The sequence below is a fragment of the Anarrhichthys ocellatus genome, unplaced genomic scaffold, assembly GCF_004355925.1.
Source record: "Anarrhichthys ocellatus isolate YVR2014 unplaced genomic scaffold, GSC_Weel_1.0 scaffold24, whole genome shotgun sequence".
Taxonomy (NCBI): domain Eukaryota; kingdom Metazoa; phylum Chordata; class Actinopteri; order Perciformes; family Anarhichadidae; genus Anarrhichthys; species Anarrhichthys ocellatus.
Genome location: NW_022280054.1, coordinates 2,651,898 through 2,679,622, shown reverse-complemented (window position 1 = coordinate 2,679,622; position 27,725 = coordinate 2,651,898). Strand labels below are relative to the sequence as shown.

At 42.3% G+C, this 27,725-nt stretch overlaps 1 protein-coding gene across 1 annotated transcript in view; it reads left to right on the top strand.

Moving 5' to 3' along the window:
* The window catches only part of LOC116390850 (uncharacterized), a 50,693-nt gene that overhangs the window by 11,479 nt on the left and 11,489 nt on the right, over window positions 1-27,725 (top strand). The window contains exons 26-79 of the mRNA XM_031860963.1: window positions 37-222; window positions 734-805; window positions 959-1,085; window positions 1,177-1,310; window positions 1,743-1,940; window positions 2,118-2,267; window positions 2,859-3,038; window positions 3,586-3,702; window positions 4,354-4,503; window positions 4,664-4,816; window positions 5,144-5,347; window positions 5,774-5,878; window positions 6,472-6,616; window positions 6,741-6,952; window positions 7,153-7,371; window positions 7,580-7,686; window positions 8,479-8,632; window positions 9,054-9,153; window positions 9,400-9,572; window positions 9,877-10,113; window positions 10,246-10,433; window positions 10,804-10,924; window positions 11,260-11,410; window positions 11,621-11,760; window positions 12,000-12,146; window positions 13,035-13,157; window positions 13,576-13,731; window positions 14,834-14,950; window positions 15,037-15,198; window positions 15,356-15,574; window positions 15,826-15,990; window positions 16,333-16,458; window positions 17,166-17,381; window positions 18,314-18,492; window positions 18,739-18,841; window positions 18,939-19,097; window positions 19,239-19,401; window positions 19,742-19,845; window positions 19,946-20,125; window positions 20,200-20,421; window positions 20,730-20,909; window positions 21,040-21,231; window positions 21,739-21,882; window positions 22,031-22,134; window positions 22,947-23,149; window positions 24,609-24,829; window positions 24,966-25,112; window positions 25,240-25,404; window positions 25,578-25,729; window positions 25,919-26,087; window positions 26,306-26,414; window positions 26,657-26,793; window positions 26,926-27,051; window positions 27,537-27,716. Of these exons, the coding sequence (XP_031716823.1) occupies window positions 37-222; window positions 734-805; window positions 959-1,085; window positions 1,177-1,310; window positions 1,743-1,940; window positions 2,118-2,267; window positions 2,859-3,038; window positions 3,586-3,702; window positions 4,354-4,503; window positions 4,664-4,816; window positions 5,144-5,347; window positions 5,774-5,878; window positions 6,472-6,616; window positions 6,741-6,952; window positions 7,153-7,371; window positions 7,580-7,686; window positions 8,479-8,632; window positions 9,054-9,153; window positions 9,400-9,572; window positions 9,877-10,113; window positions 10,246-10,433; window positions 10,804-10,924; window positions 11,260-11,410; window positions 11,621-11,760; window positions 12,000-12,146; window positions 13,035-13,157; window positions 13,576-13,731; window positions 14,834-14,950; window positions 15,037-15,198; window positions 15,356-15,574; window positions 15,826-15,990; window positions 16,333-16,458; window positions 17,166-17,381; window positions 18,314-18,492; window positions 18,739-18,841; window positions 18,939-19,097; window positions 19,239-19,401; window positions 19,742-19,845; window positions 19,946-20,125; window positions 20,200-20,421; window positions 20,730-20,909; window positions 21,040-21,231; window positions 21,739-21,882; window positions 22,031-22,134; window positions 22,947-23,149; window positions 24,609-24,829; window positions 24,966-25,112; window positions 25,240-25,404; window positions 25,578-25,729; window positions 25,919-26,087; window positions 26,306-26,414; window positions 26,657-26,793; window positions 26,926-27,051; window positions 27,537-27,716 (8,493 nt within the window). The remainder of the gene's footprint in view (window positions 1-36; window positions 223-733; window positions 806-958; window positions 1,086-1,176; window positions 1,311-1,742; window positions 1,941-2,117; window positions 2,268-2,858; window positions 3,039-3,585; window positions 3,703-4,353; window positions 4,504-4,663; window positions 4,817-5,143; window positions 5,348-5,773; window positions 5,879-6,471; window positions 6,617-6,740; window positions 6,953-7,152; window positions 7,372-7,579; window positions 7,687-8,478; window positions 8,633-9,053; window positions 9,154-9,399; window positions 9,573-9,876; window positions 10,114-10,245; window positions 10,434-10,803; window positions 10,925-11,259; window positions 11,411-11,620; window positions 11,761-11,999; window positions 12,147-13,034; window positions 13,158-13,575; window positions 13,732-14,833; window positions 14,951-15,036; window positions 15,199-15,355; window positions 15,575-15,825; window positions 15,991-16,332; window positions 16,459-17,165; window positions 17,382-18,313; window positions 18,493-18,738; window positions 18,842-18,938; window positions 19,098-19,238; window positions 19,402-19,741; window positions 19,846-19,945; window positions 20,126-20,199; window positions 20,422-20,729; window positions 20,910-21,039; window positions 21,232-21,738; window positions 21,883-22,030; window positions 22,135-22,946; window positions 23,150-24,608; window positions 24,830-24,965; window positions 25,113-25,239; window positions 25,405-25,577; window positions 25,730-25,918; window positions 26,088-26,305; window positions 26,415-26,656; window positions 26,794-26,925; window positions 27,052-27,536; window positions 27,717-27,725) is intronic.

The following is a 27,725-nucleotide window of genomic DNA, read 5'->3' as shown; positions in this document are numbered from 1 at the left end:
GTATTACTTCACTACTTCTTCTGTTTTTGGTTGAAGGGTCCGACGAGTGTGACGACTGCCTCTCAGGGACTTACTGTCTGTCAGGAGAAGGTGTCCAGCCCTGTCCAGCAGGACACTACTGTCTTGGTGGCGGTGTTGAGGGTATCCTTCCCTGCCCTCCTGGCACATACAGCCCTCAGTTTGGCCTCAGCCAAGTGGAGCAGTGCCTCATTTGTCCAGCAGGTGAGAGTATTGCCACATGGTTGTCTTCATTGCTCTACAAGACACTGGAAAGTCTTTCATTGAATGTTTGGTGGGTTGTCCTTCATTTGTTCGATGTGTTGGAACTAATTGATTTAGATAAAAGGCAATAATAAAATGTTTTATCACATATAATTAACTAGAGAAGGAATATTATTGTATGATGTGATGGTATTAGCAATCAACGCTTTAGATTTCCATGCCTTATTACCAGCTGTGACAGTGACACTGGTATTGATTTCACCTTGTGTGTAAGTCATCATGGCAAAACGTGGTCCTGGTGACACCTACTGTAGCAGGAACTACCACAGAGACATTTTTGAGTACTTTGCCAGATGTTTATATATCTGTCAGTGGACAGATTTCGTCATTGTGATAGCAATGCAACCGTGTAAAATGTAGATGTGGCGTAGCAGCTGGTGTGATCCCATCGAAAGATGTTCTTTAGTTGTTACTGCAGTGGCGTTTTCAATACTTCATGCTGTGCTAACAGGGTTCTACTGTGAGGACTGGGGTCTGTTTGAACCTACTGGACCCTGCCAAGCTGGTTACTATTGCACAGCAGGTAAACTGGATATATGATACTTGCACAGTTATGGCAATATTATCATTTATCATTGCAACTAACCTAAAGGCCTGCTACTGTAGAAAAAAGGGCCAATGTGCTGATTAACTGAATTTAATAACTTAACTTATCTTAAATGTGTTACTACTCAAGGTGTGAACTTTCAGAACCCAGATGGTAACTTCAGCACAGGTGTGGGAGGAGCCTGTCCAAAGGGGATGTACTGTCCTGAGGGCACCAGTCTCCCACTGCCCTGTCCACCAGGAACCTACTCTAACAGGTTGGTGGACCGCACTTGTAAACAATTAATCATTTTGCTTTGCTAGGTAACTGTATATGTTTCGTGTGCGTTAACACATGTATGGTTGCAGTTTTCATCTGACAGACGCCTCTGGTTGTAGTCCATGTCCTGCGGGTCAGTTATGTGGCACTGCAGGTCTCACTCGTCCATCTGGACTGTGTCAGGCAGGATTCTACTGTCCAGGGGGAAACGCAACAGCTGCAGGTAGAGGGCAAAATATTTCGTTTTTATTTTATTTTCATTTCATTTTTGCTTTTTGAATAATGGCAAAATGACTTACTCCATAACTCATCTTTTCTGCAGGATACACCTAGTTCAACCACCTTAAAATATCAACACAATGATTTCTTTGTTAATTAGTGATGACTAATAATAAATTAAGTTCATGCATGACATGAAGTAGTGGCAAACAGAGCTAATACATAATGTGTGGAGAGGGATACATCTTATGAATAAGCATCAGATGAAAGAGAAACGGATGCTGATAAATGCAGAAAATCTGAATATGTGAGGGTGTTTTGTTGAACGAATGATTACTGAATTAATCAGGGTTTATCACATGATTCCTCACATTAAGAGCTTAGCAGTCATAATCTCAGTAATTCACCACATCTAATTGTTTTTTTTCCTCTCCAGGCTCAGAAGGAGGTCTTTGCCCACCAGCTCATTACTGCCCTGAGGGTAGTGCAAGCTCAGTGCCCTGCCCAGCTGGGGCCTACACCAACCTCGCAGGCCAGTCGGTGTGTTCCCGCTGCCCTGCTGGCTACTACTGTCCAGAAAAGACTGCCAGCTTCACCAAGTTCCCCTGCCCCTCTGGTTTCTACTGCCCAGATGGTAGACTCACCCAAAATACTATTAGTGACAGTTGCAGACAGTAGTAACACTATCTAGGAGCTATTTGTTCTGCTTTGATTTAACTCAGCTTTCACAATACAAGTAAAAAATGTACCGTAACTCAAACACTGACATGGCATGTTGCACTTGCCCAATCAAATCGTATTATGTGCATAGGTTCGAGGCATGCCACCCAGTTCCCCTGTCCTCGTGGATATTACAACCCAGAGCCCATGACTCAGAGTCTGGACAGCTGCCTGCCTTGTCCTCCGGGACACTACTGTGAGAAGGAGAGGCTGACCAAAGTGTCTGGGAAATGCAAGGCTGGTCAGTAATATCTTTGTTTATTTCTTCACAATCGCATCCCCACAGCCTGGTTTCTCAGTGTCAGGACTTCTCTGTGACAGCCTTTTTGTCTCTCGGGGTCGGCAAGCCAGTCTAAAGCAATCTGGAAGGCTTGCGGGAAGGGAACAAATAATGCATGTTAAGATGGAAACTTAACATCAGCGACACAGTTATTACTTTACTTCTCCTCTCTTTACAGTTTTATTCTAGCATTTCAGCAACAGCAGCAGCTTTTAGATGATTCCTGTATTATTCATGTACAAAGGCACCAAACAGTCTGGCTCCATATGACAAGCACCTAATGCACTCAAGTCTCAAGCAGATATTTGAAGTGTGGCTACCTGGTTTATTCTCATCAGTGACTCATCTCTTTCACCCTGGTCTGTATTGCTGTCTTTCTACTCTGTGGAGTGTCTTTTTCACCTTGTGCTGAGAAAGTGAAGTCTACACTGATTCTGTTTTGTGTTGGCAACAGGAATTTTTGTATACCACAGAGACAGACAGCAGTCAAAACATCAGTCCATCATCTTCACTTTCTCACACTCTGTCTTTTGCTGCATTTGATCCTCTCAGGTTGGTTCTGTGTGTCAGCAGCTTGGAACTCCCAGCCTTTCGATCTGGACAATTACACAAATGCCAACTGTCTTTGTCCAGCTACATCCACAGGGGGGCACTGCCAAGTGGGCTTTTACTGCCCCTTAGGTAGCTCAGAGCCCATTCCTTGTCCACCTGGAACCTTTTGTAACATCTCAGGTAAGCCAGCATGCTTTTCTGGATATTCTGACCCACAATCCTTTGCGCAGCAGATGTATGAGCAAGAGGGTCAAAGGTCAAGGTGCCATGTTATGAGGAGATAGTATGTCCCAATTAAATCCATACTGCCTGCTAAAGTACACACTTTGTAATGGCAGCTGCAGTATGTACTAAAAGTAAAAAGAAAAAGTATGCGATTTACACACCGTGTACATTTGCGAGACAGAGGTTCAGAGCCAGAGACAAATCAAAGACATTGCTGTTCATGGTCAGCACATTTGACTGTGTTTGACATTAACTGATCTATCATTATAAAACATACAGAGACGTATAATTAAATAAATGGCACAGTGTATATGAAGAGTGACAGAGTAGATAAAAGTGTACTGGTTTTAATTTCGACCAAATGGAGAGCAATTTGATTCTAGGCCTTTAGGGAGCACATGCTTTATCCCACAGTAGGGGATGTCAGTCTTCAGGCATATTATATATACAATTTTTGGGTATATAAAAAAGGCATAACGAATGTACTTATGTTACTCAAAAGGTTTGGCTCTGCCGATGGGTCCTTGCTTCCCTGGGTATTACTGTGTAGGAGGAGCCACTGAGGCTAGGCCAACAGATGGAGAAACAGGCAGCATCTGTCCACCTGGGGCATACTGTGGTAAGCCCTGCTTTACAGCATTGGAACGGTTTTATTACTAACTTGCCAAAAACGTTTTCTAGCCTATAAATAAAGAAAAGTAAAGTGAAGTACTTGGTGAAATGAACAGCACATTGGGTCTACAGATATCTGGCATAATGCTTAACTTTAATATTAATATTTGAGTTTGATCGGCAAAAAAATAGTTCATCCATAATATCACCACTTTACATTAACTGTTGGTGTCTGCCACTCAGAATTGAAGAGCAAAAAGTCTGTTTGTGAGAATCTCCATATTCCTACATACTGTAGGGAGTGTGGGAGAACATACTTACTTTGTATTTAAAAGGCAGTTCTTTGGAATTGATTGGAGTTGTTTTTATAGCGAGACGGTCCCAGCCTTTAACATTGCACCCCACGGCCCAAAGACATGCAAATTAGGTGGACTAGAGACTCTAAAGTAGCTGTATGACTCAGATGGACTAGACACCCTGAATTACTCATGGGTATGAGTCATCTTCTGCTTGTTTTTGTTAGCCTGCTGATAAACTGTTGACCTGTGTAGGGTATCTCCACACTTTCTACCCAATGCATCGTGGTATAAACTTTCAGCCCAGAATAACATGAATGATTGGCTGAATGAAAGTCTACTGAAACTATTTCTCTCTTCAGTTGAGGGCTCAGGAGTGCCAGAGTTGTGTCCAGCTGGTACTTTTTCCTCAGGGCCAGGTCTAACCTGTGAGGCTGGCTGTCAACCCTGTACTGGAGGTTTCTACTGCAAAGGAGCAGGTCTCAGGGCTCCGACTGGACCCTGCAGCCAAGGTCAGTCCATGCACTGATTCATTGGTATTATAAAATTTAAGTTTTTGGCAGTTGCCGGTTGGATAAAGCTATGTGTGTTTTGATAGATTATTTGCACTGCTCCAAGCTCCTTTCCATCCTTGCACACTTAACCGTATTGTGTCTCTTGTCATCTCGATAGGCTTTTGGTGCCCACCAGGTCAGACTGTGGCTACAGCTCTGCCATGTCCTCCGGGCCACTTCTGCTCACAGGGAAGTGCAGCTCCCGTGCCCTGCCCATCAGGAACCTACCAGGACAGAGAGAAACAGGCAGCCTGTGCTGTCTGTGAGGCAGGTAGGAAACCTTTATTCTCTTTTATTCTTAACAAAAGCATATATTTACATTCTTTTAAAAAAACAGTTCGACCTTGTGGCATTTTTTGCTGAACAGGCTGTTATGAAAACCACCCTCAAGCACTCCAGCAAGTGCTTTATTTATTGAAGTTGATGGCTCGTTCCAATGGATCTGTTCCATTTATTATACAGCACTTTGATGTATAGTTTGTTGTAAAGGAGTATTTAAAAAAAAAAAAAAAAGCAAAAAGTGTTTGATATTCCATTATCATGTTTTCCTGCATACTGCCAGTGCTATTTTAAAAATACGCATTAATCTTCTTTCAAGGGTACTACTGTGATTTGAGACTCGCCAATGTCTCTTTTCTGAGGCCTTGCCCTAAAGGACACTACTGCCCTGCAGGTACAGCCCTGCCCAACCCTTGCCCCATAGGCTCCTTCAACCCGAGACAGCGAACACACAGCATCGCAGGCTGCATGCCATGTGCTGCTGGACAGTACTGTCCTTCTGTGGGACTGTCAGAGTCGGCAGGTGAGAGAGAGCAATAGTAGGTGCCGCTATTTATATGATAATGGAAAAAACCTTTTTAATGACCATGTCTGATCAGCAAATGGATATTCAAAATATAAAACTTGGATTCATACATTCACATGCTAAACTTTAATTGAGAGATTTAAGTGTATTTACAACAAGCTTCCGCAGTCTTCTTATGTTATACATTATGTGTTGTTGGATAAGCTATTTGAGGGGTTTATGTAATGTTCAGAATGAGGTTACCCTGTGTCTGTTTTAAATAACTAAATGGGCGGTTTGCCCAAATTGAAAATAAACATTTCCTAACTTAACTCAAGTGCAGATGGCTTTGAATGTACTGCATTTGCTTATGTTTTGAGGTATGTCTATCTATTACATTACAATATGATAATGTCTTGTGTTGTGATATTCTTCTTCCTATAGGTTCATGCAATGCTGGTTATTGGTGCAGAGCAGGAGCATCCTCTCCCAGCCCACTGGATGGACTCTCAGGTTCCCTGTGTCTGCCTGGTCAATACTGCCCCACAGGTTACTGACTTGTCCGCCCTTAATAAGCAATCAGGCAGTATCTGCTTTCAGTGCTGGTATACTGTTACAAGTTGCAGGTAGTCAAAATAATAGTTCTTGTAATCCAACGCTGATGCAGCTTGTTTTATAGGCTAATACAACCAAATTTATACTGTGTGAAGCTATTAACAATCTACCCCATTATATCCAAGGGCTACAATGTTTTATTCATGCTAATTACCATTGGGCGGCCTACAGGAAGAACTGACAACATTTATCTTGGAACTTTGTAACAGCTTTCTTCAAATTATTTTGTACACTTGTTCTATCTGACTTGGGGACACTGACCCGTGCTTTAAAGATGTTGCTGTAGGGTAAACTCAGCCTTTTCCTGAGTTGCTCAATGCTGCACGCAGCAATGGGTGCTTGAGTGCCTCACTTATTTAGTTGCACTTAAATTCTTCAAACAGTGTGTAAACATGTTTTATTGTTAAATATTGTATTGTCAAACCCAATACCTGCGTTGTTCTTGTCATCTTTTAATAGTCTTTTTTTCTGCATACTCCACTGTTTACTTGAGTTGAAATTTGAGTTGAGTTGCGTCATCTTTACAGGCACCACAGCGCCCGTGGCCTGCCCCGAAGGAAGCTGGTCCAACACCTCAGGTCTGCGTAGACAGGAGGACTGCAAACCCTGTATTGGGGGATTTTACTGCAACTCTGCCGGCCTCACCAAACCTAGTGGATCCTGCAGTGGGGGGTACACCAGGCTCTGAAATAAACTTTCTTGTGCCCTTGTTATTGTTTATAACTTGTGAAGGTTGTGAAAAAGTGTTTTTTTCATCCTGTTGTACAATTTTCATGCTCTTGTGTTTGTCATGCAGATATTACTGTGTAGGAGGAGCCGTTACATCCACCCCTACTGATGGAGTTACTGGGGGACCTTGTCCTGAGGGTTACTACTGCCCAGAGGGAACTGTTCAACCTGTGCCCTGTGATCCAGGGACATATGTTGCTGTCACACATGCTACTCAGTGTGAGCCCTGTGTGCCAGGCTGGTACTGTGTGTCTGGCTCTCTTTACTTGTGTCCTACAGGTGTGTAGTTTACTGTTTGTATGCCTTTAAACTCCTTAAAAAAACATTTTCAATTGTATGCTATTTAAATGTAGTTATCAATTACCAAGCAAAATATTTGGTAAAAAAAATGCATTTTGCTAAAGATTTTACTTAATTTATTGTAGCCCCCTAACCCATCATGTTAATGCATTTCCTTTTGTTTGCTCTGTGGGCTACAGGATTTTACTGCCCTGAAAGAACTGGATTTGACTTGAGAGGCTGTCCAGAGGGAACTTACGGTCCTGACGCTGGCTACTGGTCTGTCTCTCAGTGCAGGCAGTGTGACTCCGGCCATTACTGCTCTTCCAGAAATGGCACAGCTGTCACTGGACCATGTCAGGAAGGATATTACTGCTCACATGGAAACACCTCTCCGCACCCTTGGTCACAGGCTGCAGGTAAACAAACGTCAAACCAGACATGTACTGCATGTTCACACATTCAGGAAATGCAGTACGGTGTCGTCTGATACCACATTTTTCTTACTATTTTGTGAGAAACCGTAATTGTCAGCCTTGTAATTACTTGAGGCAGTCGTTCTCCATCAGTGTTCCTATTTTGAGACCGTTGATAAATGGCAGCTTTGTTCTCTGTGTCTCTCACCAGAAAAGGGAGGAACATGTCCTGCCGGTCATTACTGCCCCCAGGCCACCGTCCATCCTCTGCCCTGTCCTCGTGGAACATTCTCTAATCTCACCAAATTAGTCTCCCAGGTCACTTTGACTCAATATTGCACCCTCATGTCGCCTTGACAATGATTGAGTCTTTCTCCTCACATTTACAACAGGATAGCATTTTGCTTAGAATTGTTCAATTTGGTTTGGTGATGTTTTTGTTTTGTAAATTGTGAACATTTGTGTAAGGATGAATCAAATATTCAACAAAAACACATTTTCTCTGAATAATTTAAGATGTTTCGCAATTTATAAGACATGATAATCACAATCATAATCATTACACATTGTAATCATATGAATACAAACAAACATGATAAATGTTCATTCAGATCGACGCAACAGCGTCTTGATTGACAAACAAAGACTTGATGAAAAGAAACATTATGAAATAAAATGCTCATTCAGAAAATGGTATTGGGAAATACAGGATTATTAAAAAAACTGCTGTCAATGTTAAAAAATCAAAATTAAAAAATAAAATATGAGCTGAATTTATAAAACATATTGGATTATCTGACAATTTTACAGTTATGTATTTATTTATTTATAATTAATAAATGTCCTGTCCTATTTGCTTCATTTCTTATTTGTATTTCACTATTTACTATTACTGTCGGATGTTTATGATATTGTACTTTGAAAACAAGTTTGTTGTCCAAAGTCCTGCTTCAGAACACCAGACCTATACGGTGTATACTGTAACTCACAATGTTTTCTTTGTCTTTCATTGTGACATTAAATTAATATTGCAATGAGGCACTCTCTCTTTTTCATTTTCTCACAGCCTCTCTTTCTCTTTGTCTCTCTCTCTCTCTTTTCCCTTCTCAGGAGGATTGCCAGCCATGTCTCCCCGGCTACTATTGTGATGCTGCGGGTCTCTCAGTGCCTTCAGGAAAATGCTGGGAAGGTTTCTTCTGTCTGGAGGGGGCAGATCGCCCTGACCCTCCTTTGAGTGGTAGGCAGGGAGGACCATGCCCAAAAGGTAATCAGAACCCTCTAAATTAAGACATCTGTCTAGAATTAAAATAAAAAAAATGTGAAAAGAAATTTGCATGAAGAGAATCAATAGAAAGAAACGACAACAAAAAACATGAGGATCATGTAATCAGATTGCTGTTGTTTGGACAGGAAATGGCAGCAAAAACTATACTTTGCATGGCATTGTATGGAATACAAAAGAAAATGTGAATTGTTGAAGCCCACAATTATGTTGAACATTTGCATAAGCCCAGAGCCAGCTTAGTGAACAGGTAAACAAAACCGTCTTTCAAGTTAATAGGTTCAAACATAAGAAGCTGCTCTGTTGACACTGGAAATCAAACCCTTTCCCCGGTGAATTCAGTGTTTTTGTGTGTGTGCCTGGGTGTGCTTCTCTTTCATGACTCTTGCCTTCACACAACCAGGTTATTACTGTTCTGAGGGCTCTGCGGCTCCTCAGCACTGCCCCTTGGGGACCATCAGTACAGAAGACGGTAGAGCCAGCTGCAGTGCCTGTCCCCCGGGGTAAACTTGCTTATCAGCCACACACAGTCACTCTGCATATAGACAACTGCACAAATAAACATGCTGGATGATGAAAGAACTGTACCCACCCATACAGTACATGTTTTTTGATGTTCAGATGCATCAATTATTTCCCCCTTCGCTTTGCATACATATATATTTGCACAGACACAAGTATATTCATGCCTCATCGCCACAATCAGCAGCCAAGAACTAAGTTATTCCATTCTTCTTTTGTGTGGATAGTTTTTATTGTCCTGGCAGACGTAACGGCTCTCTGTCGAGGACTTATGAGTGTCCAGTAGGTCATTACTGCCCGTCCGGAACCTGGTCCAAACACCAGTACCCGTGTCCAGCTGGATCCATCAACCCCCACACTCGGATGGCACAACCCCAGGACTGCTTGCCCTGCCCTCCAGGTCACACACCATTAAATGCTAATGATTACAAGTTGCCTTGAGGTTAAGTAGTTGACTCAGAGTTTAGGACGACCTTGTCGGTAAATGGTAATTAAACACTATATTAACAAAATAAGTATACTTAAAAAAGCAGCTGTTAAAAAAACTATAACCAAATGCTGCAAAATAATCAAACTTATTCTGTATAGCTAGTGGGATTAATACAGTATGAAGTGCCTGTTCTACATTTTGTGTTTTGCAGAGTAATTCAGAGTAGTTTTCCTTTCCACTTAATATAACTCTTTTTTTCCCCCGTTCAAACCAGGCTACTTCTGTATGTCCCTTGGGAAGAGTGTTGCATCAGGCCAGTGTGATGCAGGGTACTACTGTCTCTCTGGGGCCTGGTCACCCACACCAGAGGATGGAGGGACGACAGGTGACAGATGTCCTGAAGGTCATTACTGTCCCCAGGGCTCCTCGGCACCACTGCCATGTCCCATAGGACATTACAGCAACAAAACCAGAAACAGTTATCTCTCCGACTGTCTGCCTTGTCCTCCAGGTTCGAGCAAATTTATTTAGCATATTCTAGTGTTGAATTATGTGCCTTTTGTATGCCAGAAGATAAAGCTTCCATTACATAAATTGATTGACGTGTGCGGCTGCTGAACAGTGCTCCTTTTTCTTTTTGCAGGTTTCGTGTGTGTCACCAGAGGGCTCTCTTTCCCTTCTCATATCTGTCCAGCTGGCTCTTACTGTCCAGGCAGAGAAAACAGCAGCCAGCCGGCCTCTTCACCTTGCTCAGCTGGAAACATGTGTCCACCTGGATCCGATAGACCGATACCCTGCTTGCCAGGGACCTTCCAAGATTTACACGGACAGGTGAGGAAGATGAGCACAAACAGTCTGCTGATATTCTGATAGGTTCTACAGTCCCAAAGGCAAGGTGCACCTACTAAATAGCTATACTGGATCGAAAAATATGTTTTATTCTAAAACTGAATTTAAAAAATGGCCTGTAAACAATGGATTTTTAATGTATTGTGAGGCTTTGTTATTTGCACATTCTGGGGGAAGTTATGGCTCTCCTGAATGCATCTTCAACACCTGTGTGAACTGTACACAATTAATAGTTTAGCGTTTATCATCTCCAACATAAGCATAGAAAGTGCTCATCTTTGTTGATATTTATGAACATCTGTAGTTGTAATTTTGTATTTAGAAAATTATGTGCTAATGTACCCCTCTACAGGTAGAGTGTGTTAAATGTCCAGCTGGATTTTACTGTGCTGGCTCAGTGGATGCTGACACTGGGCATGTGTCTGGTACTTCCACTCCCACGCTGTGTCCTAAAGGACACTATTGCCCACAAGGTAGGATACAATAATGCAGCTATTCTGACACATCTGTGACACACTACAATGTTATCAGAAGATGTTATATATATATATGGTACATGTACAAGTGCTGTTTCAGGCTCAGTGAGATTGATGAATAAACTAAAAATCTGTTTTATTACATGCAATAGATTGTTGAATTTGGCTCGTTTTGTGTGTACTCCTGATTAAGTGGCTGTATCAGTAAATGGCTTTCTAATTATGCAAATGACCATTATAGAGCGTAATCAAGATAAGGACGGCTTTCACAAATTGCTCTGTGATGTTTAGCCCTGGACCATCTGTAGATGTTATACACTATTTATCTACAGGAACGCAGTCTGGTGTAGCAATCCCATGCCCAGCTGGTGCCTTCAGCAGGCAGATGGGGTTGTCCAATCAGTCGGGCTGTGAGCTCTGCCCTCCAGGGAGATATTGCAGTTCCTCTGGACTCGCTGCTCCCACTGGGGTCTGCTCTCCTGGGTAAACCCAGACAAACTCAACCTATACCTCACCATGTTCACATATAGACTATGAAAGATATAACATCCTGTTTCTGTTTAATTCTGTCGCCCTTGTCTATAATTAAACCTCCCCTAAGCACTGTCTCCCTCTGTCTTTCTCCTCTATCACTTCCTCCATCCCACACACCCCTCCCCATCATCTCTGTCTTCATCATCTTGCTGCCCCTAGTTACCTCTGTATCCATGGTTCTGTTTCTGCCCAGCCAGAGGAGGGCCCAACAGGAGGCCGTTGCCCTGCAGGGTCCTATTGCCCCCAGGGTACCAGCTATATGGTTCCTTGTCCTGCAGGCACCTTCAGCTCTATAGACGGTGACCAGTAACACTGAATAATTTACAAACACTTTGGTGACATTTGAACATAATGGGCTGACTTAAATTAGGTTATCGACACTGTTGTTGTGACTTGTTGTAATCAATGAGATAATTCCCTCCTTCCTTAATCATAGTTACAGAAAACAGGTGAAGTGGAATTATTTCATCTGAACCTTATTCATGAAATTTTTGTATTATTTAGATACACTGTATGAGGTTTATTTTTATTGTTCCAGGGGCAGTTTCTATAGAAGTATGTCAGTCCTGTTTGTCTGGCCATTATTGCTCTGAGGCTGGCCTGTCCTCCCCATCTGGGCCCTGCAACCCAGGCTTCTACTGCATGGAGGGATCCAGAATGGCCACACCTTGGGGTAACGCCACAGGTAACAGGCTGATTCTTCTTGCCCTTTATATAAAGTGTTAATAAATCCATGACAACATGGACAACTAGTTTGTATCTCTGTCAGAAGGATCATGCGATCGCTCGCATGTGTGCGTGTGTCTGTACACGGCTAATCTCGCAATCTACTGCAGCAAACTGCGTAATATTTTGGGTGGCTAGTTATGTCTGCATCCTCTCGTGGTGCTTTGATTCACACTTTCTCAAAATGCCTTTTATTGGCTCTTTTATACTGCCATTGACTTCCTGATGACTCCCTACTCGCTACTCACTGCTGCTAGTGATAACACAGCTGAGTGCGCTTACTTTTGATGTTTTTGGACTCTGTGTTTGGTAAACTGCTAAAGGAACAACTAGTACACACACTGCATAGTACATCGCCGCCACTCAGGCCAGACAGTTTGGTGAGTTTAATTCTGTTTTTGGCTCAATTGTATGATGTGTCTTATACGACGACTTCAAGCCAAAGTGTGTTTTGCAGCCCTTTGGTGTCTAGATGTGGGGGTTAGCTAATTGTGGGTTTTGTTTATTCAATCACACAATACAGCAGTGATTGTTACAGACACAGCTGGCAGAGATATGCTCTCTACTGAGTTCACCTTTCTACTTTTAGAAATGGTATTTGTAATAGAAAAACATTGACACAACCTTGAAAAAATACTCTGCTGTGCAGTTTTCTTTCAATGCACTTCTGTTTTTTTATTTAACATTTTCATGACCTTTGACTCCACAAGGCCGAAGAGGTCTCCGCAGAACATTTACCAGTCCCCACTGCTTCCCTGGGATTGCAGAAAATGTCTTTGGCCTTTTATTTAACTCACTAACCTAATGAGTAATGACATCCAATAAAGGTCTATTGTCTCATTTACAGGAGATACCACATCGTCATCCCCACTTTCTGGCGATTCAACCCCGGGTCAGTTCAATGGTGGTGTGTGTCCTGCAGGCCACTACTGTCCTAAAGGGAGTGCAACGCCGAGCCCCTGTCCTCCAGGTAGAAATCCAACATTTCCAGATAGAGCTCTGAAACAAGTGGAAAGGATTTCTTTTAACATGCATTGTGAATATGTTCCTAAAAAGACGTATACTTAAATATCCTGTCAATTAGCCATGTCTCTGACCTCTTGGTTTTATTACACTCAAACGTAAAATATAATGCCTTAATGTATACAGAACCTTAGAGGTGGTTGTAAAACCTAATGGGAGCCCAATAAAACTGCCATAATGGTCGGTTAGCTACTTAACCAACCGAAAGTATTGAGCCATCTATGGTGTGTAGACATGGCACTATTATACCATGCTATTTATTTTATATCTGCGTAAGAGTTTTGTGTGACAGAGAGAGAAAAAGAAAGGGAAAATTAAGTAGAGTACTTACTTTAGTTACATTACAATTTATTTCCACCACAAAGGCACTTTCTTGGGGAGGTCTGCGGCTGAGTCTGAGGCTGATTGTGAAGCTTGTTACCCGGGTTCTTACTGCCCATCTTGGGCTCGGAGTTCTGCCGACCTCCTCTGTCCCCCGGGGTGGTTCTGTCCACCAGGATCAGTGTCTGGACATCAGCCAGGTACAGTACACATCATCATCGGTCAGGTCAGGTTACTTTACACTGTAAAAGGTAGTGCCTTCGTGCAACTTTACGTTTGGATGGTACATCCTTACTTAAAGGGGATGGACAAAATACTATACACACAATTTGTTATAGTTTGAAGTAAAGTGAATCAAAGTGTCAACATGTTCCATATGGCATTTGTCTTGTGCTATGAAAACCATGTGTCTCCAAAATATCAACCTAAGAAAACAGCACTGTTTTCAAGTTTGTCAGAAGCATTTTCTGATGTCCCAGTTGATTGTTGTTTATTAAGCTTGACACATTGGAGATGTACCACCAAATCCTTACGTTTATCTGAAAAACTAAAAATGACAGCGACAATGTTCTATCTCTTTTGGTCCTTTTCAACTTGTTACTACTTTTCCTTTTTGTTGATGCAGTACATTTGAAATATAACTTACAAGACAGTTTTCTTTGAAATATTTGATCATTAAACAATTTAACTATTGGAATGCAAGCCGATAAGACCCACCGTTGTAGCAGTGATTATAACTGTAATACATTACTTTAACGTATATTACATATGTTGCAGAATGTTTTTATTATAATAATTACTTTAAAAATCCTACTCTAAATGTGTGGAGGTGATTCTATGCCACAAAACTGCTTTCCGCCTCCTCTTATTACATGCACACCTGGAGATTCTTTGAAACGCATCCTCAACCCTTTTTCACCTTTCATTGAGAAAACGTTTTGCTAATTTGAGCATGAAATGGTCCAGAACCTATAAAGAGTATCCAACCCGTTGCTGTCAGAGTCAGGGCACCTGCTGCTGGGCCTGCTTTCTCTTCTTTTTGCCCACCACAGGAGTTTCATATAGTATGAACACTGCTCAGAGTGGCTCTCTTCTTCATTGCCTTGTTTCCATGGTACCACATTGAGCTTGGTGAAATACAGCAGCCACGCTTTCTTCTGTAGATATTTGCCACATACGTGTATTTGAAAGGATGTATCACAATACTACAATATTCTATATTCACATTTCTCCTGTTTTTTATTGTAAACAAGGACGGTCCAGATGCCGGTTTGAACTTTTCTTGATCTGATTGTGCTGCAGGATGTCAGTGCCCGCCTGGCCATGCGTGCCCACATGGCAGTGCTGAGCCGGCCATCTGTAGCCTTGGCACTTTTCAATCTTCTTCTGGACAGTCCACTTGTAACACCTGCCCACCAGGTGATTAAAGAACTCACACGTGCAAACTGTACACAAAGAAACAAAGGTGAACTGAAGTTTACAATGACATGCACCACCTTGGCCAGGTTTCTACTGTACTGAGGGTTCATCCATGCCGTCGCCGTGTCCGATGGGCAGTGTCGGTCCATCAGCTGGCAGGACGTCCCTGACTGACTGCTCCCCCTGCACCGCTGGCTACTTCTGTAACCGCAGTGCTCTGACAGAGCCGTCTGGACCCTGCAGCCCAGGTCCGACGGTCCAGCATCACCATGGGGGAATGGTGTCAGAGAATAGAGCTATAAGAGTGTCTTTCCTCTCCTGTGTATCTGCTATGTGTAAAGCCACAGTTTCCCTTGAATGTTGCAGTGTTGTCAATAAGATGTCTAATTGGAATGTCTACCACAGGATATTTTTGTTCTCTGGGATCCACTGAGCCTTCCCCTGTCTCCCAGCCTTATGGAGATGTTTGTCCCATGGGACACTTTTGCCCTCAGGGTAGTGGGGCACCCAAACCCTGTCCTGCTGGGAGCTTCCTCCCAGAGCCTGGAGCTTCTGCCCGCTCCCACTGCCACCGTTGCCCCCCGGGGAAATACTGCCTCAGTCCTGGAGGCTCACAGCCTACAGGTGGGGGATTTTACCATGTTAAGTAGATAAGTCAAGGACAGTCCTTCTTATCATAGCTCAATGAGTATAGAGGGCCAATTGTGTAAAATCTACAAGATTTCATGATTCAGCTGTACACCACAACTAAGTACAGGTTCAGGTTCTAGACCCCTGAATCACACATCAACAATTTGTTTCTGGGGATTAAAATAATACATACAATGAGATGGATAATCATTACATGCTTGTTTGCTAATGCCTCCTTTTGTTAGGTCTCTGCTCTGCAGGTTTCTTCTGTTCTGGAGGTACAGATAGCCCCACACCTCGAGCCTCTTTGTTCAGCTGTCTTTGTGAAATACTGGAGCTTTATACCACAAAGACAGACGCTGCCCTCTGGATTCACAATCTGCCCTGCTTCAATAACTCCAGTAATTCTGGTAAAATATGTTTCTTCAGTTTGCAATAACACAATAAATGCTTCCTTTGAAAGGGCAGCACATCAATTTCTTCAAACTATTCAACTAGAGAACAAAGCCTTACAAGTTGTGATAAATGTAACATAAAGAAACACCTTTCAGCTTGACCTTCCCCTCAAGTATTCTACAATTAATCATTGCCTTACAGTGTTACATTGTAAAGAGATGTTGTTCCCTTGGCAGTCTAAACTGTTAAATCAGCATTTAGAAAGCGAAGAGTGGCTCCTCTTTGGTTTCCTCTCTGCGAGACAAAGATATTAATTTCGACATCTTTCATGCTTTATCTGCAACGTTCTCTTATAGGGAGAGACGCTAGCTGGATCGAAGTGGTAAAGGCGCCACAGGCAGACTCTGTGACTCACTCACCGCCATGCTTCAAGAGTCCACATTATAGCTGCTCCACGTATAGAGGAGATAACTGCCCTAAGGGTGGGTAATCCTGACAGTGAACGTGTGTGAGCTTGATTTGATATTTGGTTAATTCCCTCAGGCACACATGTTATTTTTCTTGCTCATAACATGACACGGGATTCATTTCATCTGATCTGTCCTGTCTGTGCGGCATATTCCAGCTTTGATAGCACTTCATCTTGGTTTTATTTCAACATTCAAATGATGACTGAAATGTTAAATCCAGACAAGGTAGTTTGAAGAATGAATGTCTACTATTTTCTTACATGGTTAGTTTTATTATGTATTAATCAAAAATTACAGAAATGGCTTTATCAGTTACACCCCATCATGAAATTATCTTCATGATACAGTAACTCTTGAAGGCAGCACAAGATGAATGCTGATCTAATCTTGATGGTTCACATTTCCCTAAATGAAGACCTGGACTTCCCTCTTGTGGAGCTGCAGATGGTTGAGCGATGGTGCGCATAAAACAGTGGCTCTGAAATAATCGCTGATGTCAGACCAGCAAGGAACAGATTTAAGTTATTTGTGGAAAGTAATTACTTATAAGATCTGGTGGGCTAGAAGAAGCAGGAAGGAGTGTGAAAATGAAAAGTTAAAAGTTTGAGAATATATCTCTAGAGGGACTGGGAGCGTAACAACAGTAATCCTTCTGATTGGACCTTTGGTCTTGCTGAAGTTCATTTATTTCATTGATACTTTTTGTGGCTATTTTACAGGTTTCTACTGTCCTATGGGCTCATCCTACCCCCAGCCCTGTGAAGCTGGCTCTTACTGTAACCAGACTGGTCAAGATGCCCCTGCAGGGCATTGTGCTGCAGGATATCACTGCCCCAAAGGCTCTTTAAGCCCCCATGCCACCCCTTGCCCCACAGGACACTACTGCCCCCCTGGAACTCCTCTTCCTCTGTCCTGTCCTGTTGGAACCATAAAAAGTGAGATGTTGCTTTTTTGTAATAAAGCTGTAATTGTTAGATTAATAGAAATCTATTAATGTCATAGATTTAATTATGCTCTTTTATGCCTCTGCGCCGACGACAACTGTTGCTGAAGGCTTTATATTTTCGGGTTGTCTGTCGGTCTCTCCGTCTCATTCTCGGGATCTCAGGAACACCTGGAGGGAATTTCTTATCTGGAACAAACCTGAACTGAATGCTGAACTGTTCAGAATTTGGTGGTTCAAAGGCCAAGGTCTCCATGACTTTACAAAACCCATTATTGGTCATAACTCAAGAACCCATATGCTAATTATGGCATTTTCACACTAATGTCTAATAGGATAAAATGATGAAGTGAGGAGATTTTGGACAGACATGAATCAGCAACTTGACTCGTACATCTGAGAGGCAGTAGATCTGGTGTGGTTATGAATTAGTGATATGAATGAGTAATGAGACACAATATAATACCTAATCCTCCTTGTCGCACACAATGCCAGTTTTTTCTGCTAATGTCCTCACATGAACCAATGTCTATCTTTGCAGTTCAGTGATGCAGAGGAATGTGAAAACTTCCATTGAAGCCTTTTTTCTTTCCCTTGGGCGCCTATGAATAAATTCAATCACAAAGTGGTTTAATTGTGTAATCGCACTCTTGTCCCACGGCGAACAACATGAATCCTATTAAAACATTCTGTAGCTCCTTTGTGTGGTTATGCATTATAATCTGATGAGAGGAATAGGTATGTAGTAGTACTTTGCATCAAATTAACATCTATTTTTATGGTTTTATTATGTTAGTTTTGTTGCAAGTCAACAAACACTGTGTACACTGTTAGATAAAACACCAACCAATTCAAGACTTGTAAAAGTATATAAATTTATGAATTCATTTCCAATTGATATGCATATTGTGTGCTATCCATCAGGTTCCCTTGGTGGGTTTACAGTGGAGGCTTGCCAGCAGTGTCCTCCAGGTCACTACTGCCACCAGAGAGGAATAGCTGAGCCAAGTGGCCAGTGTGCAGAAGGCTACTACTGTCCTGAGGGACAGAGCTCTGAGAGACCACAACAACATGTCTGCTCAGTGGGACATTATTGTGAGAAGGTCAGTTATCCAGTATTAGTCTTTCAGCTATTTTATGTCATCATTACTGAATATTGTGATGTCTCTGCACGAGTCTTCCTTCTCACTGGTGGTGTATTAGTGCGTACTTTAAGTCAATTGATGTTTTCTTCCTGTGTTGTGTCTATCTCAGTATCCACTGTTATTGTTGCACCATGGTTATGCCCGATGATGTATGTTATTCTCCAGATATTAAGTCTAATAAAATCAATTAAATGGTTGCTCCAGGGAAGTGTCAGACAGACAGCCTGCCTTCCAGGCAGCTACCAGCTAAGACGAGGCCAGGGCAGCTGTGAGACATGCCCTGCTGGTTCCTGTTGTAGAGATCAAGGTAAAGCTGCCGAGTGGACAAATTGTTTAATGACTGGAAATGTAATTGACAGATCAGAGAAAATATCTTTTCATTCTGTACCGTATCTGTACATCAGGAGTGACCCATCCACTTCCATGTGAGAGAGGATTTCATTGTCCTAGTGGATCAGCAAATCAACAGCCCTGTCCAGCAGGAACGTATGGAAACGTGTCAGGACTGGTTGAGGAATGGCAGTGCTCTCTGTGTGACCCTGGGATGTACTGCAAAGGAACAGGTACAATACATCCACTTCTCTGATTAGTTATGTATTTCTTACATGTATCTATCTTGCTTTAGTGAAGTATTCCAGAAACAATTAGAGGTAAGTTGCTGCTCTGTTATTATATAACCTTGCTTGAATGATATTTGTTTAAAGGGAGGACTTTCCCCAGTGGGCCATGTGCTGCAGGGTTTGTTTGTGTTGGCGGAGCCTCTGAACCTTCACCACTAGATAATCTGACTGGATTCCCATGCCCTCCCGGCTTCTTCTGCTCTGTGGGGACTTCTGTACCAAAACCATGCTCAAAAGGAACATTCAGGTGCAGATCCTGCAATATCTCTATATACTTTATAATCGCCTTCATATCTCTAATTACCATGAACCTTAATATTTAATTTTAATTCCAAACTAACACAGTACATAGTGACTAAATATTGTTCTCTATGTGCCTAGTGGTAATATTTAAAATACACAGACATTGATGATGATCCATGTTTAACCTATTGTTTTGCCAGTACAAAATATGAAAGTGTGATGAAACAGGAGATTAAGGTATTGGCATGGAGTGCCTTCTGTGATGTAATACTGAGCATTTGTTATCCAAATTACATGAAATCACTTGATTACTTGGTTTATAGTTGGTATGCATCTTTTGACAGTAAGCAGAGCAGGCTCCTGGATGAGTCTCAGTGCCGTAGCTGCAGTCCTGGCTTCTACTGTTCAGAGACCGGCCTCTCTGCAGTCTCTGGGCCCTGCCTGCCAGGTCACATATAACACTGAACATTTGTGTTTGTGTGATGTACAATCCTACTTGATATAAAAGCATAGCTTTCCAAACATTTTATTGAAGTGTTTCCTCCCAGGTTTCTACTGTCTCGAGGGATCCCAGACTGCTACCCCAATGTCAAGTGAATCTGGAAGTGTTTGTCCAGCAGGCCACTACTGTGGCGAGGGCAGCAGTGTACCCACACCCTGTCCAGCTGGCTTTTACCGAAATGAGACTGGAGGAAAAAGCAAAGATTACTGCAAGACATGCCCTCTTGGTAAACAATAAGTCATACTGTATGAATGTAACTCTGCAAAACTAAATGACTCACTGTTTGAATGTCTTTGCCAGGCTGGTTCCAGGATTTATCGGGCCAAACAGAGTGTAATCCCTGCCCTCCTGGGTTCCACTGCCAGTACCCGAGTACCAGCCCCACCAGGGGGAGCTCCACTGGAGTCTCCAGCCCTCTGCCCTGCCCAGCTGGCTACATCTGTCCCAGGGAGAGTCCAGACAGGCAACCTCTTCCCTGCCCCAAAGGCACCTACAGCCCCAGCCACGGTCTCACCACCACAGGTAAAAACCCAGAACCTTTGTGAAAGAGGAGTACAAGTGCAATTATATTGATTTGACTGATTTGGAGAGAAAAAAAAAATTCAGACAGTTTTATTTTTTTGTGGAACGTTCAAATTACCCTGTTTCAAGACTCGCAAAACATTTAGTTTTTTGTTTTTCTTGAAATGATCTTCCTTAATTTAGTTTATTTCAACACATTGACAACTCTAGCAGTGTGCAACCATGTCAGAGATACGACTGATGCACCTGGCTGGTAGCTTGTTTTTCCTGTTTGGACTAAAGTCAAAGCTGTCAATCTGTGTTGACAGGTGAGTGCCTAGTGTGTCCAGCGGGTCAGTTTTGTGGGTCTGATGGTTTGGTTGAGCCTTCAGGGCCGTGTACTGCTGGGTTTCTTTGTCTGACGGGTGCCACTGTGCCGAACCCGACTGACAACAGAACTGGATCTCTCTGTCCACCTGGGAATTTCTGCCAACAGGGGCTAAGAGCAGGTAGATTAAATGAAATACACCCAAAATGAATGTTTAGGTTTCCCATGTTTCATGCAATTCCTTTTGAATTGATGAATTTTGAAGATTATATCCCCCATTTGAGTGTGTTGTTTCCCTTTTTATGCTCTAGGGGAATGCTGGGCAGGGTTTTATTGCGACTGGGGCTCTAGCAGAGCAGATACAGCTCTGTGCCCAGCTGGTTTCTTCTGCCCCAGAGGAACACTAGTCCCCATACCTTGTCCTGCAGGAACATTTAGCTCTGAAACAGGCAACACACATCAAGACAACTGCACCACCTGTACACCTGGGTACTACTGTCAAGGTAGGAAACATGGATTGTCTTAGAGATATCTTCTGCAAAAGCAAGAGCCTTTTTCTACGTTCAATATTCAACAACTTAGAGATAGTGATTGTAGTTCATTTTTCAGGAGTAGTCACAATATATTAGCATGCAGTACAGCCACAGGACATTTTTTATAAGGGCAATGACCACACCTTGTCAAAAGGACAGAAATCATTGGCTAGTTAGGCGCAGAGCATTTACAAGCCCATATGTTCACCTTTTCAACAAATTCACACCCATTCTGTGGGGATTGTCGAAAGTCATTCTGGGAAGAATGTGGTATAATTAATTACAGCAAATATAAAACATCTTCAAGTAAAATAGGAAGAGTGTCAGAGTGTGCATTTCTTTAATTATGTAGATGAATCTTTTCAAAGTCAAAGATGATAGACATTCCTGAAATGTGGAATCATGTTCATTTAATTGGTCTCATTTGATATCATCTGTGTTTATTAATTAATTTTTCTTTTTGCGGCTCTGTTAAAGGTACTGTACAGCCTGCCCTGTGTCCCGTTGGACACTACTGTCCTCCAGGACTGACTCTAGGACGGGAGTTCCCTTGCCCTCCTGGCACTGTGCAGAACCGGCTCGGAGCCTCCACTCCTGATGCCTGCCTGCCCTGTCCTGCTGGTGTGGAAAGGATTAGTGTTTTGTTCTACATCATCATAACATAAACCATAATTTAAAAAAAAGAAGAGAAAACAGAATTTTGCACAGTCAAGTCACTCTGTTTGAAATCTTTATGGTAATTACTTAATTCTGCTGGCGTTTCCTGCAGGAATGTTCTGCTCTCAACCTGGTCTGTCACAGCCAACAGGACTCTGTGAGGCAGGATACTACTGTCCTGCTGGATCAACCAGCCCTAACTCTACTGAGTACCAGGTGTTGTTCTTGTTCTCTGTTGTTCTGCAACCTGGCGATGTTGGTTAGGTCCTTGTTCTCAGATAAAGATTGCTAATGATATCGGTGACCCCATCACCTTTCATCTAATAATTCTTTAAAGAAATAAGATCTGAATAGAAGATTGCCTGTGCACATTAATGCTCCCTGTTCTCCATGTTTTACCCATTTTTTGCCCATTATATCTTTTCTAACAGCACCATTAGCAAGAAATGTGAAAGAATGACCACATTTACATTTAATTATCGATGGTTATTGATGGTGCCGATGATGAATTGCTTTTCCTCTAGCACTACCATCAAGCCTGAATTCCCACTGGCACAAAAAAAATATTCAAATTTAACTTTGAGCTTACCAGGAATTTTACTGAACACATTTCTGCTCCCCATTTTAGTCACTCCATAAGCATTTTTAAATATCCCCCATAGGGCAAAAATGTTACACAAGACATATTGCATAATCAAATGTATGAATCAAATGAATATTGCCATATTGCTGAGCACATTCATACTCTAATGGGATTAATCGTTTTGATATATAGATAACGCGACCCATCCGCATCACATTTTTGGTCCAACTCCTCGCAAGGCTCTTAGACTATCGTGTTTTGAGTTCCTTCAAGCATTTTTATATTGCTGGGTGTAAAAAACATTCAGTCGTCAGGGCATTAGCAGACTTTAAGATGCCTGCAAGCAATGCATTTTTTACACTAATTCTGGTGGCATAATTTCCTTTTAGGAAATTAGGAAAAATACAAACGTTATTGTTGTTATGATACTTTTGTGTTTTCTCAGGGGAATTCTACCAGAGGCCACCTTTGTCCTCCTGCTCACTATTGCCCCTCTGGCACTGGCTATCCACTCCCCTGCCCCACAGGCTCTTTTTCCATCTCGCATGGACTGAAGGGAGTTGATGGATGCCCACCCTGCCCACCTGGATTGTTTTGTGACAGGCCTGCAATAGCAGAGCTCTCAGATGCTCTCCCATGTCATGCTGGGTAAACACTTCTACTCTTCTGCTTTTTCAGATTCAAATCTCACGACTCTCACACACTGTGCATACACACACAGTTTTGTGTTGTTGTTCATAATGGGTATCGTTCATATTGTTCACTTGACTGTTTCATCTGACCGAAAGAAAAAGTGGTCAAGAAATTGTTTTGATATATAAATATGAAAAACTATCTTTCCCAGTCTTTCTCTCCTGCTTTCAGTTTTTCCCTAATGTTTTGGATTTATGTGTCGGATTCAAACATGGATTCAATGGATCACTCCAATATGCAAAATATCCGTTGTTCAAAAATCAATTTTGAGCCAGTATACACATCCATCCATCCATCATCTTTATCCGTTTATGTTGTTCAGTCTCAATATTCATTCATGCTCACATTCACACCTACGGGCAATTTAGAGTCATCAATTAACTTAAGCTGCATGTCTTTGGACCGTGGGAGGAACCCGGGAGAGAACCCACGCTGCCACAGTATGCACATGAACTAAAAAATCAGACAAGTAATTAAGGACAGCAGATGGCTTTCACATGAGAGTCTTTTGAGTCACAAAAGGAGCAGGTGTCTTCAGCAGGATAAGAACCACACTTGAAACACTTTGCAATCTGTTGCATTCGGTTTCAGATATGTATACTTCGTAAAAAAAAAAAATACTCTGAGATAAAACACACTTTATAGCACCTGTAGCACTTCAGTGTGTCTGCTGCTGTTTGTTTCTATTCCATTTATTAGCTGTGCACAAAAATATTTGAGAATAATTTGACTTGGGAGAAGCAGAATTTAAATTCAGTGCAATTCAAAGACATTTTGGCAACTTAACATTAGTTTTTTCTGTATCTGACATTAATCCGAGACGTATGAAAGGAATACTTACAGCAGCAGTTTATGATATTATGATGAACTTAATAATACTATATAGTAGTAATGGTAACTGCATTAGCATTAAATACTGTATGGTGTATTTCAAACTGTTTAAATTGTCAGTACTTGCATTTTTGTTAATATTCATTACTAGCTGATTACTAAGTCTAAGTGGTTACGTTTTTCATGAAATTAATTTGATTGATTAGGCAATTTTGGAATGAAGTCAACTCTCCTGAATGAAAGTCTATGTATAAAATCAGGTTATCTAAATGCTATTTTAATAATATAGTAATACTAGACTATTTATAAACCGCTTCTAAAAGCAAAGTTAAAAAATGTTTTTACGTGTAGAAAGAAGAAACCCACGAACCAGGATTAAATAAAATCAGGCAAATTAACACATGTGCTCAGATTATTCAAGTCATTTTTGGAAAAGATATGTTTTGAGAAGTGATTCTGCAAACAGGAATGCTGCCCATTGAATATTAAATTCCATTTCCTCACGGGCAAATCAACTTGACTAGCAGCAGCTTTGAGCAATATTTATGATGTGGGGTTTGTTTTCCCTGTTTATGCCTTTCAGGTATGTGTGCCTGGGTGGCAGCTCCAGTCCCACCCCGTCTGATGGTTCCCATGGCTACCTCTGCCCCGCTGGCCATAGCTGTCCCCTTGGCTCAGCAAGGGAGGTGCCCTGTGAGCCCGGCACTTACAGCCCTGCCCCTGGAGCAGCTCACTGCACAATGTGCCCCAAAGGGTCCATGTGTTTCTCATTAGCCACTCGAGAGCCCTCTGCCTGTCCAGCTGGTGAGGAGGGTGAAAATATACCTACAGTATAAATCACATCACTTATCCTTTTACTTAAGCAGTAATACTGTTCAGTGGACAGATTTCTAATTCTGCAATAATGATCCACCAATATTTAATAAGTGCTGTCTTCTAGGTCATTTTTGTCCTGCTGGGACAGCCCTGCCTCAGCTCTGTCCTTTAGGGACTTTCAGCAACCAGACAGGAGCCTTTTCTCCCTCTATCTGCACACCTTGTCCCTCTGGAGTGTACTGTGACTCATACGGAGCTTCAACACCACAAGGTGACCAGACACAAAGATATTTGGGGACACATTAATTTAGCCTTTTAGCAAAATGCACACACCCTACGGCCTACACTGATTAAACTGTTTCGTAACAAAGACACAAATTAATTGTATTTTTGTCTAGGGTCTTGTTTTCAGGGTTATTTCTGCCAAAGTGGAGCCACAGAGCCAACACCGCAGATCTCTGACAACTCCCCCGGGAATGGCCCTTGTCCCGTGGGCCACTACTGTCGAGCAGGTTGCCTCTCCCCAATTCCATGCCCTCTTGGCAGTATTCGCAACACCATAGGTACACCTACTGTTTAAACTTATCATGAAAGGGTGTTTTTTTCTGATGAATTGAATAATGTGACATCCATATCATCTTTTTTTCTGAAATAGGTCCTGCTGGGATCTCTTGTTATCTGCTTGTCTGATCTGCATCACTGTGTACCCACACTGTTATCTTTTTTCATACTGTAGGAGGGGTGTCCATAGAGAGCTGCTCTGCCTGTCCTGCTGGTCACCACTGCTCCACTGAGGGTCTTGCCAACCCCAGTGGCCCCTGTGCAGCTGGTTTCTACTGCCCTTTTGACTACTCTTCAACCACTCCATATGCCTTCCTGTGTCCCAAGGTAAAGGTTATTCATGTACTATTTCATTATTTTTCACCCTCGGTCATTGAATTCTCTTCCCTCTTCTTCCCTTCTCCATTGTTCCTTTTATTTTCCTAACAGTATCTCTCAGAGAGAAGCTTGTGCCGTGTGGATTATTACTAGTGTCCTGTTGCATTGAATCCCTTTGTCATTGCCTTTCTCTCCTAGGGCCATTACTGTCCAGAAGGCTCTGCTCTGCCCTTGCCTTGTCCCACAGGAGAGTACCAGCCAAATCCGGGCTCAGACAGCTGCATCCCATGCCGATCTGGGTTCTACTGTGAGGAGGCCATAGTGGGAGAGCCATGGCCTTGCCCACCAAACTCATTTTGCCCTGCAGGTACTCTAGAAGTTTTGAATACAGGGGATGGCAAACGGTAATTTAATTTAGGTATATTCTAATGAACCTTCCCAAAGAACACCCCCCCCCTCCCCCCATATATATATTTTTTAAAGCATTTCAGAATTCTCTATTACTGTAAAAAAATATCTTATGTTCCTTTGTAGTAATTAATATGTAACAAATAACACTGTCAGTCTTCCCTCTACTTTTTTTAGGCACAATGGTGCCTCAGCCCTGCCCTAATGGGACATACACTCATTCAAACCAGGGAGGACTACAAGAAGAGAGAGAGTGTTTACCCTGCCCTCCAGGGAAATTCTGCAGGTACTCGGATGCATCACATCCCCAGTGTATGCATGCACAAGCTCCCACACACACAGACACATGCTCAAAGGCAAAATGTCATCTGTGCTCTGATTATACTCATAATTAGAAGAATGCAGGAGTATATCATGTTCAGGAGTCACGGTTCACTGAACAGCCAAATTAGCACTCCACTCCACAGTTTTAGAAACAATGTCATTTTATTTTAATGAAGTATGTTCTTGTGTGTATGTTTTCTTCAGGGCTGGTAAGATCCAGGGTGTGTGTGCGGCGGGCTATCTTTGTGTTTCTGGGAGTGCTGATTTGACCCCTCAGGGACCAATGTCAAATCTGACCCAGTGCCAGTGGGGCATGCAGTGTGCTGGACCATGTCCACCAGGTACAATACATACATTATTTATTAAAAAAACAAAACTCAAACACTACCAATAATTGATTTTAATATTTTTCTACACAGATTTTCATACTACACAGATAAATTGTTATTGCATGTAAGTATTTTTTATCCCAGGTTTCTACTGTCCTGAGGGCACCGAGGAAGCTGAGTTATGTCCTGCAAACACCGTCAGAAGCTCCCCAGGAGGTACCAGCCTACGTGACTGCTTACCCTGCCCACCTAAGCATTGGTGTAAACCTGGTATGAGCTGGTGCTCTTCATGTTTGAGTAGTTGGAAGTATTTTTTTGGACACTTTTTTTTTGAGACGTGATGAAAATGAATGGCTGAGTTTGGGACACTGATTCAGAAAATCAAAGAAGGAAGAAAATTCTATAGTGACTTTGACAGTATGAAAAAGCATATTTCAACCCTGACGCTTGGGAAGCAGAATACTGCTTGCTCGCTGTCTCACCAGGTAGTTAATTGCAGTCATTGTGCGTCTCATGTGTAAACTGAGTATAAGTAGATACCAGCAGGATAAAAAACAGAGGCTGAGAATTCAAAAGGGGGTTAACAGGGTCAAAATCAAGCTGGGGCAAGTGCTTGAGTGATCATTAAGTATTTAGATAGATTCCTCAAATGATATGCAAGAGGGTAACAAATATGGCACAAAACAATCTCACCATGAAAATATCTGAAACCTTTTTTATTCTTTCCTAAATCTTTAGAATTTGTTTTTGTGCAGGAGACCCGGTCCTTCATCTGTGTCCTGCTGCTCATTACTGTGACGGTCTGCCTGGCAGTGACTTTAATGGAGGGACAGGACCCAGGCCATGTCCGCTGTACACCTACCGAGCTTTCCCTGGAGCAGGCAGCAAGGGTGACTGCCTGCCCTGCCCTGCTGGTTCACACTGTAACAGAACAGGTGTGACAC